Source organism: Denticeps clupeoides, chromosome 2, assembly GCF_900700375.1.
Source record: "Denticeps clupeoides chromosome 2, fDenClu1.1, whole genome shotgun sequence".
Lineage (NCBI taxonomy): Eukaryota > Metazoa > Chordata > Actinopteri > Clupeiformes > Denticipitidae > Denticeps > Denticeps clupeoides.
Genome location: NC_041708.1, coordinates 16,344,899 through 16,360,672, shown reverse-complemented (window position 1 = coordinate 16,360,672; position 15,774 = coordinate 16,344,899). Strand labels below are relative to the sequence as shown.

Genomic DNA, 15,774 nt, shown 5'->3' with positions numbered 1-15,774 from the left:
CAGATGTCAATGTTGACCTGATTCCAATCAGAATATAAAATCTGGCCGTAGCTGACATGACATCATAGGATCAGATTGCCCATTAAAAGTTTGACACTTAATACTTCAGGCTCTGACGTTTTGGTCTTATTTGGAATTAATACAAATATAAACTCTAGCACACTGGCAGTGTGTGGAGGTTTACAATTTCTTCTGAAGAGTTTTGTCTGATGGAAAGCCTGCTGATGGACATTTGTATGGTACCCAGACAAGAGTCATCATCTGAAAAACAGTAAGCTCTGTTGTCATTTTTTCACGTTGTGAAATTGTTAATATTCATGTTAATAATATATGTTCGTTCGAATCTTTCAGCCAGGGTCATATTATACTTCACTCATACTGTGGTGTTTGAAACATGTGAATTTAATGCTATTGAAGTCTAAAAGCGGACAGTCATTCAGACCATAGCTGCATCAGTAGAGGATCAGTAGAGGACTGGGCACTGAAATTGTTAACAAGGAAAAGAAATGCTATGCAATTCAAGATTCCACAACAGGATTTAATCACTTTCACATGCACACAGTCATTACGTCTTATGCTCTCTTACATAACACACACTATTTTCAGAATAATGGAAAAAAGTTGGACTCTGTTTGGCCAATGTCAAATTTCTGATAAAACATAACTCCCCCGATTTATACTTTTTTAAAAGTTTAGATACATTTACATTTATTTCATTTATCAGACGCCCTTATCCAGAGCGACTTACAATCAGTAGTTACAGGGGACAGTCCCCCTGGAGCAAGTTAGGGTTAAGTGTCTCACTCAGGGACACAATGGTAGAAAGTGGGATTTGAACCTGGGTCTTCTGGTTCACAGGCGAGCGTCTTAACCACTAGGCTACTGCCACCCCTAGATAAATTCTCTAATGTAAACACGGCATGATAATTAACATGTCCACTGGTTGTAATGGTGAAGAGTTTTTTACAGTCTTTTTACAAGTTAATGTATGTTTCCAGCGATCTACACATCACTCTACTCATCACAATCACTCTACACATTTATTTAGGGCTGTAATTTGGCTGTACAGAGCACGCGAGGTTGCTGTCCAGCAGGGGGGATGTAGATGCAAGCTTTAAAATGTTCCTGGTAAAATCAGGACCAGACTATTGTTCGATCAGATGCATTGTTTTATTTTGGGTTGCCAGAATAATACTGCATATATCAAATTACACTTTTGTTTTCAGATACATTCTCAGAACATTATTATATGGTTTTGTATTTTTCGGGATTTTTCAAGATCATGATATCACTTATGAAATGTATCCTCCCACTTGAATCTTTTTGAGTTCCCTTGAGGAAACAGCTTTCTGTTTTTTAATCTGAGCCTTTATAAAATGGATAAATTCAGATCTTCAACAAGCATATTTAATGCATTTCAAAGAATACAGACCACAATCTATAAAATTACAATGAGAGATTATGTTTCTGCATAATGATTGTGGTCGATTATGATTGTGGTCTGTTAATAAAGCTACTTTTAGAATTTCTGGTAATAATGGATGCCAATAACTAGGTGAATATATTTAATACACAGAAGGAAATTAAGAAAGTCTTTTCATCTTAATTCACAATCATTTTATATTCTATGAATGGTTATACTTGGTTATGGTTATACCCACAGCCATTCTGTTCTCATTTCTCATCCTTGGCTTGGAGAATGTAGGGAAATTGAAAAATGGTTGTGAAATAATTTTCTATTTGAAAATAGGTAATAGTGTGATTGATAAACCCATTTCTCAACTAAATCCTATTGATTGAATTAAGTAGATTACACTATGTGCAGTTGGGGGGGCGCTCTGGTTCTGTTTGCTGGTCCAGAGTTTTGTGTTGTATATCCTAATTTCGTGATATTGCCTCAGTTTGTGTAGTCTGTGTCGGATCGTATGTGTGTCCTTCTACACTGTCTTGTAAAACCCCAGTCCCATGAAAGTTGTGCGAATGAGTCCTTCCTCCCTTTTTCCTTCCTGCATGACAGAATGACCCGACCATGTTTGGATGCAGCAGACTTCCTCCCACCACCACCCTCTCGTTTGGATTGCAGCGACGCATCTCAGGTGATTGCCAGTTCCATGTTATGAATCATGTGATGTACCTTGTTTTCCCCTGGTGTGACAGAACCTTGATGCATCATGAAACTGAAGGTGAAAGTGAAGTGATTGTCATTGTGAAGCACTGCAGCACCACACACGGTGCACACAACGAAATGTGTCCTCTGCTTTTAACCCATCATCCTCGGTGAGCAGTAAGCAGCCATGACAGGCGCATGGGGAGCAGTGTGTGGGGACGGTGCTTTTGCTCAGTGGCACCTCAGTGGCATCTTGGTGGCTCGGGATTCGAGCTACCATAAGGTTGAGGAGTGTTACTTTGGTGATTCCAGAGGTGAGGAGTACAGCAGGTCTTTTCCTGTGCGTGGCAGGCTTGAGGAGACCTGCCAGGGTACCCATGTGTTTCAGGTGAGACGAAGAGTACATGCAGATTTGGGTGGCTCTATCTTGATGGCCTATGAAATTGAGCAGAATCCTTTGGTCATTTACATTTACAGCATTTATCAGACACCCTTATCCAGAGCGACTTACAATCAGTAGTTACAGGGACAGTCCCCCTGGAGCAACTAAGTGTCTTGCTCAGGGACACAATGGGATTTGAACCTGGGTCTTCTGGTTCATAGGCGAGTGTGTAACATGCGGACTGCATGTTATCTTTCCTAATTTCCAATTGTGCACAATGGATGTTCAATGTATAAATATAGCTTCAGTGTGTGGAGTCTGCATCAGGTTTATTCAAAGTGAAGTGATTGTCACATGTGATACACAGCAGCACAGCACACGGTGCACACAGTGAAATTTGTCCTCTGCATTTAACCCATCACCCTGAGTGAGCAGTGGGCAGCCATGACAAGCGCCTGGGGAGCAGTGTGTGGGGACGGTGCTTTGCTCAGTGTCACCTCAGTAGCACCTTGGCCTTCTTCTGCCACCATGACAGCAATATAAAGAAAATGGCTCAGAACAGGACATAAGTTTAATAAAGTTACTGTCTGGTGACGCACTTGCAGAAATACTGTGGGCGTGGGGACAAGCCGTCATACCAGGAGAGGACACTGGGGTGGGGTGGAGGACCGGAGGCGTTTGGTCTGTGAGGGAGAGACTGGCGGGGAGGGAGCAGTGGACAGGCTGCAGCGCGGCGGGGAGTGAGTTCTGGATCTGTGGGAATTACCGTGGCAGAGGAGAATCGGAAGACGGCGGGTTTCAGGATGGGAGGACGTATTGGTCAGCAGGAACGTAGGGGAGCATGGAATCACGTCTTAACCGAAGGATCAGGCAGGCTCAAGGTCTGGGGCAGGCAGAGGTCGTGGCCTGGAAGTTCCAGTCGGGGTTCTTTCATGATTTCAAGGGGGTCAGGCAATTCTCGAAGTCAGGGGCAGGTGCAGGTCGTATTTCATGGATCAAAGTATCTTGTGCGTGGGTGAGAGAGCTAGCGTCTCTGTTGAGTAATCTCATTCTAAGAGCAGGTGCATCTCCTCGGGGTCTCCTCACTTTTATACTCGCCACCGCCTGCTTCCATTTCCTCTTCCGGGTCGTTGTCTCCCTGGCTGGTCTGGTGCCCTCTGCCGTGCCCGGATGCACGTTGGCCATGGCAGTTACTTATCTCCTCCCTTTCCCCCTTTCTGTCTCTTGGATTTTCATCCAACTAACTTTTTATTCAAGATCTTGACACAGCTCCCTCAAATCTTATTGTATAATTATCGTATCATACATCTCTCTATTTATGAATCTTTGTTTGTATAAGACTGATGGATTCATCTTCAGCAAACATGAGTAAATAACATTGTATTTAAAAGAAGGCAAAGCATGAACTGTAAAATACACATTTGCAAAAACAGATTATGGTCATAGTTAAATAATTTACTGTCAGATTGTCAAGTAATTATCATCATCACCTGTCAATGTGTAAATATATTAGACAAAAACAAGTACACAAGTTGGGGAAATAAAGTCAGGCTCTTTATTTTAATTCACAAGCAATTCATATTCTATGAATAGCTGTTCTTGTGATCCGTGCCCATTCAGTTCTTATTCTTCATCTTTTGCCTGGAGAATATAAAGATAATTTGAAAATTGATCGTGAAACAAATACAATTTTCTACCTGCAAGTAATTTAAAAAAAATTTGGATTCTTCACCTTTCCAGCCTCCCGACTTTTGGCTCTCAGCTTGTTGACCTGGGACTCAGCGATGTCGGCACGTTCCTGAGCTTCTTCCAGCTCATTCTGCACCTTCCTGAACCTGGACAGATTGGTGTTGGCTTCTTCCTCCTGTTAAAGAAATAAAAAGTAAGAGGGCATTAATTAATTCAACCCATGTCATGAAGATAACAGATTTGAAAATAAAGTCTGTCAACCTCAAATGATTATGTCTTAAGGATTAAGTATAGTTGTACAAATAACCCGAAAAAATGTGTGTAAACTTACAGCTTCCTCAGCCTGTCTCTTATAGGCCTTCACTTTAAGCTGCAGTTTATCCACCAGATCCTGTAGCCTGTTGATGTTCTTCTTATCCTCCTCAGTCTATAGAGAGACGTCATATTTAAAACTGGAATTGTATTATCATTTTCATAATTTCATTATGATTATGTTTTACCTGGTAGGTGAGCTCCTTCACTCTCTTTTCATATTTGCGGACGCCTTTAACAGCATCAGCTCCACGTTTCTGCTCACCTTCAACCTCACCTTCTAGCTCACGTACCTTCAACAAAACAATACATTAGTGTACCAAAGAGTAAAGTGTATAGTGATAATACACTACATATATATTATCTTTGGTAAACATCGATACCCTAGACTCCAGTTTCTGGAGCTGTTTCTTTCCGCCCTTCATGGCCAGATTCTCAGCCTCATCCGAACGGTGCTGTAGGTCCTTCACTGTGACCTCCAAGTTCTTCTTCATCCTCTCCAGGTGACCACTGGTATCCTGCTCCTTTTTCAGCTCCTCAGCCATCATGGCAGCCTGAAATATCCATAAATTTTTGCATGAATTTTCAATTAGTCTAATTACAAATGATATTAATTCAATTAATATTCAATTATAAATTTTTTCATTTAATTATCTTTTACTTACATCTGTGATGGCCTTTTTGGCCTTTTCTTCGGCATTCCTGGCCTCCTGCATTGCATCATCTACTTCTCCCTGGACTTGGACAAGCTCACTTTCCAGCTTCTTCTTGGTGTTAATGAGGCTTGTATTCTGTATGATGTGGAATAGATTAAAGAATACACAGTCATATAAAAGTTCAAGTTGATATCAGTTCAGGGAAGTAAAAAAATTTAACCAAGGCTTCACCTGGGAGTGCAGCAGTCCCACACGCTCACTAGCATCTACCAGTTCCTGCTCAGCCACTTTGCGGCCTCTCTCTGTCTGTTCCAGAGCAGCTCTCAGCTCCTCAATCTCAGACAGCATCAAGTTATTCCTGCGCTCCACCATGGCAACCTGCTCCTTCATGTCTTCTTGTCCTCTGACAGCTTCATCAAGGTGCAGTTGGGCATCCTAGCATGAAATAATAGGTTTACAATGATAGTATGGTCTCAAGTACATCATCATATAAATGATTCGAAAAATTCAGCTTACCTTCAGCTGTCCCTGGACATTTCTAAGTTGTTTCTGGGCTTCAGCTGCCTGGCGGTTGGCATGGCTGAGCTGAATCTCCATCTCATTGAGATCTCCCTCCATCTTCTTCTTGACTCTGAGGGCATCATTCCTGCTTCTGACCTCAGAGTCCAGAGTGCTCTGCATGGAGTCTATCACCCTCTGGCTGTTCCTCTTGATCTGCTCCATCTCCTCATCCTTCTCACCCAGCTTCCTGTCAACTTCACCTTTGACCTGGTTCAGTTCAAGCTGAACACGAAGAATCTTGGATTCCTCATGTTCAAGGGTGCCCTGAAGATTAAACATATTAAAAAATTGAAACATAACTGACATTATGACATTCGATTGTGTGTTTATGTTCATTGAAGACCAAATTACTTCTGCTTCCTCCAACGCGGTCTGAATGTCTGATTTCTCAGTCTCCACTGTCTTCTTTGCCTTTGCCAGCTCACGAATGGTCTTTCCAGTCTCACCAATCTGCTCAGTCAGGTCTGAGATCTCCTCTAAAAAAAAAAAATTAACAAAATGTTTTTTCTTTTCAATGCCCTTGAAAAAGTGTCTGTGTGTCATTGAGACATACGCTGCAGGTTCTTGTTCTCCCTCTTCAGTGTCTCCAGTTGATCCAGAGATTCTTCATAGGAATTCTTCATCTTGAAGAGCTCTGTGCTGAGAAATCGAGCCTCTTTCTGAGCCTCTTCCAGCTCTGCCTGGCCTTCTTCATACTTCTGCTTCCACTCTGCCAATACCTGAAATGACAGATGTAGTATTGTAGATGCCATTATGTCCGGTTTAGATTTGCTCTTAACTGAATCAATATAGAATTAATTCCATCACTGATCACCTTGTCAAAGTTCCTCTGCTTCTTATCAAGGTTTGCTGCCAGAGCATTGGCCCTCTCCACATGCATCATGAGGTCGTCCACTTCACCCTGCAGTCTCTGCTTGGTCTTCTCCAGAGAGGCACTCTTGGAGTTCACAGCTGCAATGGACTCTTCAGCCTCCTGTAGACGCTGAGCAAGCTTTTTCCTGGCAGTAATTTGATTAAAAAAATTGGTTACTACTCTAATTACTTAGGTAAAGAGTAGATAAAGTCATAGATGAGAAATGTTGTTTTACTTGGCCTCTTCAAGCTCCTCAGTGCGCTGGATGGCATCAGTTTCATATTTGGTTCTCCACTGAGCCACCTCACTGTTGGCCTTGGACATTCCACGCTGCAGCTCAGCTTTGGCCTCTTGTTCCTCTTCAAACTGCTCTCTGAGCAGGTCACAGTCATGGCGAGCTGATTGGACAACATGAGCCAGAGCATTCTTGGCCTTTAAGGAGGACATGTAACAGAGTTGGAAAACTAGTTTCAGTAAATTTACTCTCTTCAGGCAGTTTAGTTTGTTTAAGATGAGATAAATTGAGATAATAAGAATATGCTGTCCAGACATGGTGGAAAATGCTTCAGTACTCTATATCAATTAAGTGTTAATCATTTTCAGTGGATATTAAATCAATGTGTTATAACAGAAGTGATACTACCTTGACTTCCTCTTCAACATGTCTGTTGAGCTCTTCAATCTGTTGTGTATAAGCTTGTTTGCCTCTGGTAAGCTGGGATACAAGAGCTTCTTTTTCTTCAAGCTGGCGGCTAAATTCTCCTTTTGAACACAATATTGAGCATTAGTCCGCATAAAAAAAGCATCATTTTGTACACCGTGTACACCATAACTAATTTATAGAGAATTGGCTCTTCTTCCTGTTATGTTTCCTCACCATTCTCAGTTTGAAGTCTTGCTTTCTGGGCACTTAAGTCATTCAGTTGTCGAATAGTTTCATCACTCTTGGTCTTAATTTCGCTCAGTTGGTCCTCAAGGGTGCGGCACATTTTCTCCAAGTTTGCCTGTAAAAGATTTAGTTTAGATGTGGTTATGTTTCTTTTTAAAGCCTGATGAGCTCGTATTTTCATACCTTTGCTTTTGCAACAGCCTCCATGTTGCTGGTAAGGTCATCAATTTCCATCTTGTATTCACTCTTCTCCTTCTCCAGCTTCTGCTTGACACGCTGAAGGTTGTCGATTTGCTCTGCCAGCTCTGCTACAGTGTCGGCCTGCTTCTTGCGCAGAGCTGCAGCAATAGCTTCATGTTGTAGGGTGGATTCTTCAAGACCACGACGCATCTTCTGCAACTCGGCCTCACGCTTCTTGTTCAACTCAATCTGAACAGCGGTGGCTCCACCAGCTTCCTCAAACCTCTCACTGATCTCCTCAAGTTCCCTGGAGAGATCAGCTCTCTGCTTCTCGACCCTAGCTCGAGCAGCACGTTCAGCTTCAATTTCTTCTTCCAGCTCCTCAATGCGGGACTGACAGAGATGAAATAATTCTTGATGTAAAGTAAAAAATACAATGAGTAACAAAATGCTCATAGAAACAAGAGATCACCTGGAGTTCTTTCATCTTCTTCTGTAGCTGGGCTCCTAATGACTGTTCATCCTCAATCTTGCTGAGAATCTGGCTTATCTCACAGTCCTTTCTGTGTGGGAGAGTATAAAATTAAATCATCTTCATGTTTGGTGGATACAATCTAAATCAATTGCAAAATTAAATTGGGATGAATTTGTATAAAAAAATTGTGGAATGTGCTCTCTATTCCTTACTTCTTGATCTTTTCCTCAGACTGTTGCTTGTCATTCTCCAGGTCCATGATTGACTCCTGGGTCAGTTTTAGGTCTCCTTCAAGCTTTCTCTTGGCTCTCTCTAGGTCCATGCGGAGCTTCTTCTCTTGTTCGAGAGAGCCCTCCAGCTGTCACAGGCAAATACAATTCATGCATATTGGCTTTTTGTCATGAATTATCCACATTGTGGTAGATGGGCAAGCACCACATTGTGTGTTCTTTTTCTGTGATCTGTCATCCTGGCAAATATCTAGTAATTTCAGAGTAACAACTAGGGGTAAAGTCTGTGATGATTCACTTGTTTCACTCTTTTACTTACATCATCAACTTGCTGCTCCAGTTTGGTCTTTGCTTTGGTCAGAGTATTGACTTTGTCTTCTTCTGCTTGGAGATCATCAAGAGTCTGCTGGTGTGCCTCTTGGAGAGCTTTCTTCTCTTTGGTTAATTTGGCAATGCTCTCATCCTGAGAGGCCATCTCCTCTGTCAGGTTTTTAACCTGAAAACACAATTGGCCTCAATGCTTTTATACATTTGGGTAACAGAAAAATGAAACAATTAAAAAACAAAAACCTTGTTTTCAGTTGCATGTTTCTCCTTCTCCACTTTAGCCAGTGTGAGCTCCAAGTCATCAATGTCTTTCTTCAGCTCAGAGCACTCGTCTTCCAGCTTTCGCTTCTTGAGTGTCAGCTCACCATTGATTTCCTCTTCATCCTCCAGCCTCTCAGTAGTCTCTTTGAGTTTGGCTTCAAGCTTTATTTTGCTCTTAATCAGATTCTCGCATCTCTCTTCAGCATCAGCACGGGCCTCAGATTCCTGATATTGGGATGTATGGTATCATAAATGATTTATTCGTAATTCACTCAATTTTAGATGAAAACAGATTGAAGTACTTACAGTTGCCACAGCCAACTGCAGTTCATTCTTCTCTATAATCAAACCGACCATCTTCTCTTCAAGCTCTTTCTTCTTTGCTAGAGCCTTGGCCAAGTCCTCCTTCATTTTCTCATAGTTCTCACTCAGTGCAGCCATTTCCTTTTCACTTTCCGCACTTTGCAGAAGAGGCTTGATTTTGAAATAGAGGTGCATCCATGGCCAGTGTTTGACATTCATGAATGAGCGGAGGTTGTATTGAATGATGTCAATGGAATCTCTGTTGAACATGTAATGAAGCATTGATTGTCTTGACTGAAAGGTCTGAAATACCATGATTCATGTGTTGTTGAGTTAAGTACCTCCTCTCTGTCATCTTGACAGTCTCCTTCCTCATGAGGTAACCACGACACAGAGCCTGAGTCATTGTGACCAGGGTAGCCAGTTTCTCATCTCGCATTTCCTCAAGGGTACCTAGCAGTCCAGCTTTAAAGAACACCTGCATTTGAACCAAAATCATTTATTTATATGAACATTGGAATTTTTGTAACTTTAGTATTGTGCTGTGTCTCAGGTTAACCTTGGTGAGTCCAAACTTGTATTGGGTGTGGTCAACATCAATAGAGCCCAAGAGTTTCTCTGAAGCCTTCTTGTTGTCAATGAACTGTCCTTCTGGGATGACACTGGCATTCAGGACTTTGTATCTGTAAGATTAAAAACATATCATTGCATGTTCTAAAATAATTAAATTATTCAGCTTCATTGAAACACTATTGAATATGTTTAAATACCTCTGCTTGAAGTCACCATAGAGGATTCTGCTGGGAAAGCCCTTTCTGCAGATTCTGATACCCTCTAGCACACCATTACACCTCAGCTGCTGAATGACCAGCAAGTTCTCCATCAGACCTGAATGATAAGGTTATGTTTTAGCCTTGTGAGCTCATGTATACTCAGCATATCAGCATTTTTTAAAAATTACCTACCTGGTGTCTTGGATTCATTTGGAATCAAACAGCGGACAAAGTGAGGATGGGTGCTCCTCAAGTTGGTCATCAGCTTTCCCAAGTTCTCCTGTAGGAGTTTTAGTGTTTCTCAATATTTAAACAATAAAATTATTATCTTATTAGATTGGTTTTAAAACATTTAAGTTGAACATACCCTGAACACAGCAGAGACTGTCTGGAAAGAACCACCTTTCTTTTTTTTTTCTTTTTTGCCACTACCACCACCGCCACCCTCAGCTGTTTGAACATTAAAAACAATTTATATAATATATGCATGTTTCAAGGGTGTCCGTATGTGTTTAATGATGACTAGATGACACTGAATTCAAATATTTTACCCTCAGCACTTGCATGTGTTGCATAGAGTAAAGCCAACAACTTATTTGCTGACTTCTGATAGAGCTGCACAACAGAGTCATTCATGGGATCCTTGTTCTTGTCCAGCCAGCCCATGATGTTGTAGTCCACAATACCAGCATAGTGCACCAGGGAGAAGTGCGCTTCTGGCTTGCCTTTTACAGTCTTGGGTTTCTGGAAAGAAATGTTTTTTCCAAGGTGCTGGTCATACAGCTTATTCTTGAATGAGGTGTCTGAGGCCTTAGGGAACATACACTCCTCTTCAAGGATAGAGAAGATGCCCAATGGCTGTGAATGAAATCATTTTTGTGCATTCAGTGCAATATTCAATGTCAACAATTGTAGGACTTTCAGTCACTCTAATCCATCCATCTTACCTTCTCAATAAGCTCAATGCAGGCAGCCAAGTCCATACCAAAGTCAATGAACTGCCAGTCAATTGCTTCTTTCTTGTACTCCTCTTGCTCCAGAACAAACATAGTGTGGTTGAAGAACTGTTGCAGTTTCTCATTGGTGAAGTTGATACACAGCTGCTCCAGGCTGTTGAACTATTTTGAAAAAAGAGAATTAATGACAATCCAAAACAGACTTTAGTGTATAGACTGTGCATTGCTGAGACACTCACATCAAAGATCTCAAATCCAGCAATGTCCAGCACACCAATGAAGAATTGTCTGGGCTGCTTAGTGTCCAACATCTCATTGATACGGACGACCATCCACAAGAACATCTTCTCATAGACAGACTTGCAAACAGCTGACACAGCATTGTTGACCTAGTTTTGAACACACACATTTGTGATTCATAGTTGTAAAGGAAGGTTGGTGCATTTTGTAGTAACTGCTGAAAATCTTACCTGTGGAACAGTTTGACCCTTGGTCACAAATTCATTTCCGACTTTCACTCTGGGGTAGCAGAGAGCCTTGAGCATGTCAGCAGAGTTCAGGCCCAGGAGGTAGGCGATTTTATCAGCCACTAAAGCAATCACACATTAATTCACTTTTTTCAAACAATTCTTTTTTTTCCTAGGGACAACATTGAAGATATGACACTTTCATACAGTGTAAAGTAGTTAGTGTACAGCTTGTATTGCTTTCACCTCACAAATAACTAAATAAACAGCCATTAATGTCTAAACTGCTGACAACAAAAGTGAGTACACCTCAAAGTGAAAATGTCTAAAGTGTAATTTTTGTTTGGCAACCATAATTTTACAGCACAACTTTAACTCTCTGAAGCATGGCATTCACTAGAGCTTCACAGGTTTCCACTGGAATCTTTTTCCACTCATCCAGGACATCACAGAGCTGGTGGATGTTAGACACCTTAAGCTCATTCACTTTCTGTTTGAGGATTACCCAATATGCTCAATAGGGTTTAGGTCTGGAGACATTCTTGACCAGTTCAGCACCTTTACCCTCAGTACAAGGCAGTTGTTGTCTTGGAGGTTGCTATGTTGTAATACTGCCTTGTGGACCACATTTTGAAGGAAGGGGATCATGCTCTGCTTAGGTCACAGTACACATTGTCATTCATGTTTCCCTCAGTTAACTGTAGCTCACCAGTGCTCCAAACATGACACTCCCACCATCATGCTTAACTGTTTTCCTCACCGGGTTGCCATCACACACACTTGACACCATATGAACCAAATAAATGTTTCTTGGTCTCATTAGACCACAGGACATGGTTCCTTGAAGGTCAAGATCTTGTAACACTTATGAGTCACATGTCAGGGGGTAAAGGAAACGGCTAATTGAGCACAATCTGGACATTTTCACTTAGGGGGTGTATTTTTGTTGCCAGCAGTTTAGACAGTAATGGCTGCATGTTTAATTATTTTGAGGAAACAGCAAATTTACACTTATACAACATGTATACTGACTGACATTGTGTTTTTTAAATGTACTACTACTGGCATGTATTACTTTTTGAGATAACATTTATATATTAAATCTGATCATGTACAATTACATAAATTACATTAGTAAAATTGCTCATGAGCACTTTACCCTCAGTGCCATCAGGCTCAGCCTGCTCCTCTCTCTGCTTCTGCTTGAACTTCATGTTCCCATGATGCATCACAGCTCCAGTCAGCTTGAATATGCCTATTTTTTCATCAGCATTGAAGCCCAGAATATCAATGGCCATCTACAGTACAGACCAAAAGTTTGGACACACCTTCTCATTCAATGTGTTTTCTATATTTTCATGACCATTTATATTGGTAGATTCTCACTGAAGGCATCAAAACTATGAATGAACACATGTGGAGTTATGTACATAATGTCATTAAGAATAAAATCTGAAAGCTTCAAACTTCAAAATGCTTCAAACAACATTGCACAGGTATTTTTAAGGAAGAATCTTACGTCTGTAGCAATGAGGTCATCCACATCATTGATACTCTTGACAGTGATTTCACCCTGAGTGATCATGGTGTAGTCATATGGGTTGGAGGTGATGAGAAGAGCCTCTAAAATATGAAAGGAAAAAGTGAATTGATTTCTGAGGCAGTAACATTACCTGAACTTTAACAATTCTCAATAACATACCAAGCAGCTCAGGCTTGTGTCCAGTCAAGAGCTGGTAGAAGATGTGGTAGCTTCTCTCAGCAGACAGCTGGAATGTTACTCTTGACTTTTCCAGCAGATCTACACATTTTAATAACATATAATTGGTGGCCAAATACAACAATACATCGTCAAGTGTAAAGCTGGAGGAACTGAACTTACAAGTTTCAATATCAGCAGAGGCCAGTTTACCGGTTTGACTAAAATGGATTCTGATGAATTTACCCTGAATGTTACATTTGAGAAAATAACAAAATATCACATTAGTGCAATTTGTCCCTTAATTTTTGGTTTTGAATTCAGCACACAAAACACTTACAAAACGGGACGAGTTGTCATTCCTGATGGTCTTTGCATTACCATAAGCCTCCAGTAGAGGGTTGGCAGCAACAATCTGGTCCTCCAGAGATCCCTAGTGATGAAAATATTTTTAGTAGAAAAAATGCTCTTTACACTAATACTTGCTGCTCGTAGTCTTTACCTGAATTTTACTTGGTTCAACTTTCTTTCCCCCAGCTACTGCAACTGCTGCAAAGTATTGAATGACACGCTTGGTGTTTACAGTCTTTCCAGCACCAGATTCTCCACTGGGGACAGAGATATTGGGCTTGATCATTCAAAACTACAATATCAATTTTTTACATTATTTTTTGGTAATAAATATATTTGTAAATATGTATTTTTAAAGTATATATTCATTTATGAAGCTTACGTAATCAAGACAGACTGATTTTCACGATCTGTAAAATGAAGAAGCAATTGAATTTATGTTATGTTTAAAGTGTATAGCTCACTCTTTAAAGTTGTAATTAAATTTTCCTTCACCTGTAAGCATGAACTGATAGGCATTGTCAGAGATGGAGAAGATGTGAGGAGGGGCTTCAATTCTTTTCTTGCCCCTGTACCCTGAAGCAACTATAGGATCATACACTGGGAGCGCCTTGTAGGGGTTCACAGTGACACAGAAGAGTCCAGAGTAGGTCTGAAATTCAAAAAGAAATCCTGTTCATACATGTACTCATGAATATTCATATATTAATTTATTTCCATTTGTTCTTACGTAGATCATCCATGCTGCATAACGCTCTTTGAGGTTGTACAGCACTGCAGCCTCATGGAGATGGGTCATCATGGCCATGTCCTCAATTTTATCAAATTTAGGCGGATTCATTTGGTGGATATCTTCTTCTTTAACAGTGATTGTCTGTGAACAAGTAATAATCAGATAATATTGCAACAAGTCAATGAAATGCTTTTAGGCCTAGCTAATTGTTAATAATTTAGTACACAATGAAATCAAGCTTTGCATTGAATTAATTGCAAAATTTTAATTGAATTAATTAAACTTTTCCTCGAAGTACAGCTTTCACCCACCTTGCCACACAGAGTTTTGACGGTGGCATTGCCACCTTCTTTGCTCTGGAGAACACCTTTGAGATATACCTCTTCAGGTTCAGCTACAAAGTAGGCTGTTTTGGCATCAAATGGTGCATTTTGGGCGTCATTCCTCTCCTTTTCTGTCTTCCGGAGATAAATGGCCGCCGGACCGTAACACTCCATCTCCGCGTCCGTACTCATGATGACTCCTTACTCTGAGAGGCAGTATTACAGTACATTCTGGTTATTCAGGTTTTACATGAGTGCTAAGTTTACATAGTATGAATTATGTACATGAATGTGACCAACATTTATATATACAGCTATTCTCTTTTTTTACGTATTTAGTATGTTGATAAGACTATTTACATTAACACTGTACCTTTCAATCTTCGAAGAGAGAAGGAAGGCACCTGACTTTGGTGAACACTGAATAAATGTAAAAAATTAGAGAACTTTAAATTATTTCCACACATGATGAAAATAAACATCAACTCACCTTTGCTGGGTCTCCTTCATTCTTTGTGACCTTTGAGCCGCTTTTATATAGAGTCAGTGTTGTTCACTCAGCAGAACTACCCATCTAGATTTGGTCATGTACTAGGTTTCATTATCATATGATCCCTTTTTATGGATGCATCTACCAGAGAAAATGACAAAAATGACTAATATACTTGGTGTCTCTGTTATTACGTATCAGTAAAAACATAATGTTGGGTATTTTATAAAATGTGCAAAAATGCAAAATTAAAAAGAAAATTATGCATTGAAATTTGTGTAGTTTTATTCATTTAAATTTAAATATATTCTATATAATATAAATAATAATGTTTTGCTTTTATTTGATTTGTATTTCTTGCTTTTGCCAAACACATTTGGTAATGTCAAATGTCAATGTTGACTTGATTCCAATCAGAATATAAAATCTGTCTGACATGACATAGATCATAGGATCAGATTGCCTGTTAATAGTGTGACACTTAATATTTTAGGCTCTGACATTTTGGTCTTATTTGGAATTAATACAAATATAAACTCTAGCACATTGGCTGAGTGTGGAGGTTTACGATTTCTTCTAAAGAGTTTTGTCTAATGAAAACCCGGTTGATGGACATTTGTATGGTACCCAGACAAGACTCATCATCTGAAAACAGTAAGTTCTGTTGTAAATTCCTTAACTGACAGTTTTTGCATTTAGACAGCCATTGTAAAATTGACTTTTTGTTTCTTTAAATTTTTTATGTCAGGGTCATATT

The 15,774-nt window shown here is 40.2% G+C and overlaps 1 protein-coding gene and 1 long non-coding RNA gene across 2 annotated transcripts; one reads left to right on the top strand and one right to left on the bottom strand.

The window, feature by feature from the left end:
- The first annotated feature begins 78 nt into the window (after window positions 1-78).
- LOC114784433 (uncharacterized) lies at window positions 79-4,365 on the top strand. The gene is made up of 3 exons (XR_003748861.1): window positions 79-271; window positions 2,018-2,096; window positions 4,230-4,365. It is a non-coding gene; the product is annotated as an uncharacterized LOC114784433 (long non-coding RNA).
- LOC114784429 (myosin heavy chain, fast skeletal muscle-like) lies at window positions 4,022-15,032 on the bottom strand. Its single transcript, XM_028969812.1, has 41 exons — window positions 15,018-15,032; window positions 14,901-14,947; window positions 14,516-14,733; window positions 14,202-14,345; window positions 13,967-14,123; window positions 13,854-13,881; window positions 13,623-13,728; window positions 13,461-13,553; window positions 13,304-13,367; window positions 13,124-13,222; window positions 12,941-13,044; window positions 12,581-12,719; window positions 11,425-11,543; window positions 11,194-11,343; window positions 10,946-11,116; window positions 10,550-10,856; window positions 10,366-10,448; window positions 10,191-10,278; window positions 9,996-10,113; window positions 9,785-9,908; window positions 9,567-9,703; window positions 9,229-9,484; window positions 8,905-9,147; window positions 8,654-8,830; window positions 8,317-8,462; window positions 8,102-8,192; window positions 7,633-8,022; window positions 7,438-7,564; window positions 7,204-7,322; window positions 6,796-6,992; window positions 6,522-6,705; window positions 6,261-6,426; window positions 6,059-6,183; window positions 5,663-5,971; window positions 5,378-5,581; window positions 5,156-5,281; window positions 4,874-5,044; window positions 4,679-4,783; window positions 4,510-4,605; window positions 4,222-4,353; window positions 4,022-4,130 (listed from the first exon to the last, which is right to left on the bottom strand). The coding sequence occupies exons 3-41, from the start codon at window positions 14,717-14,719 to the stop codon at window positions 4,113-4,115; spliced, it is 5,817 nt and encodes a 1,938-aa protein (XP_028825645.1). The 5' UTR covers window positions 14,720-14,733; window positions 14,901-14,947; window positions 15,018-15,032; the 3' UTR covers window positions 4,022-4,112.
- Window positions 15,033-15,774: the final 742 nt, after the last annotated feature.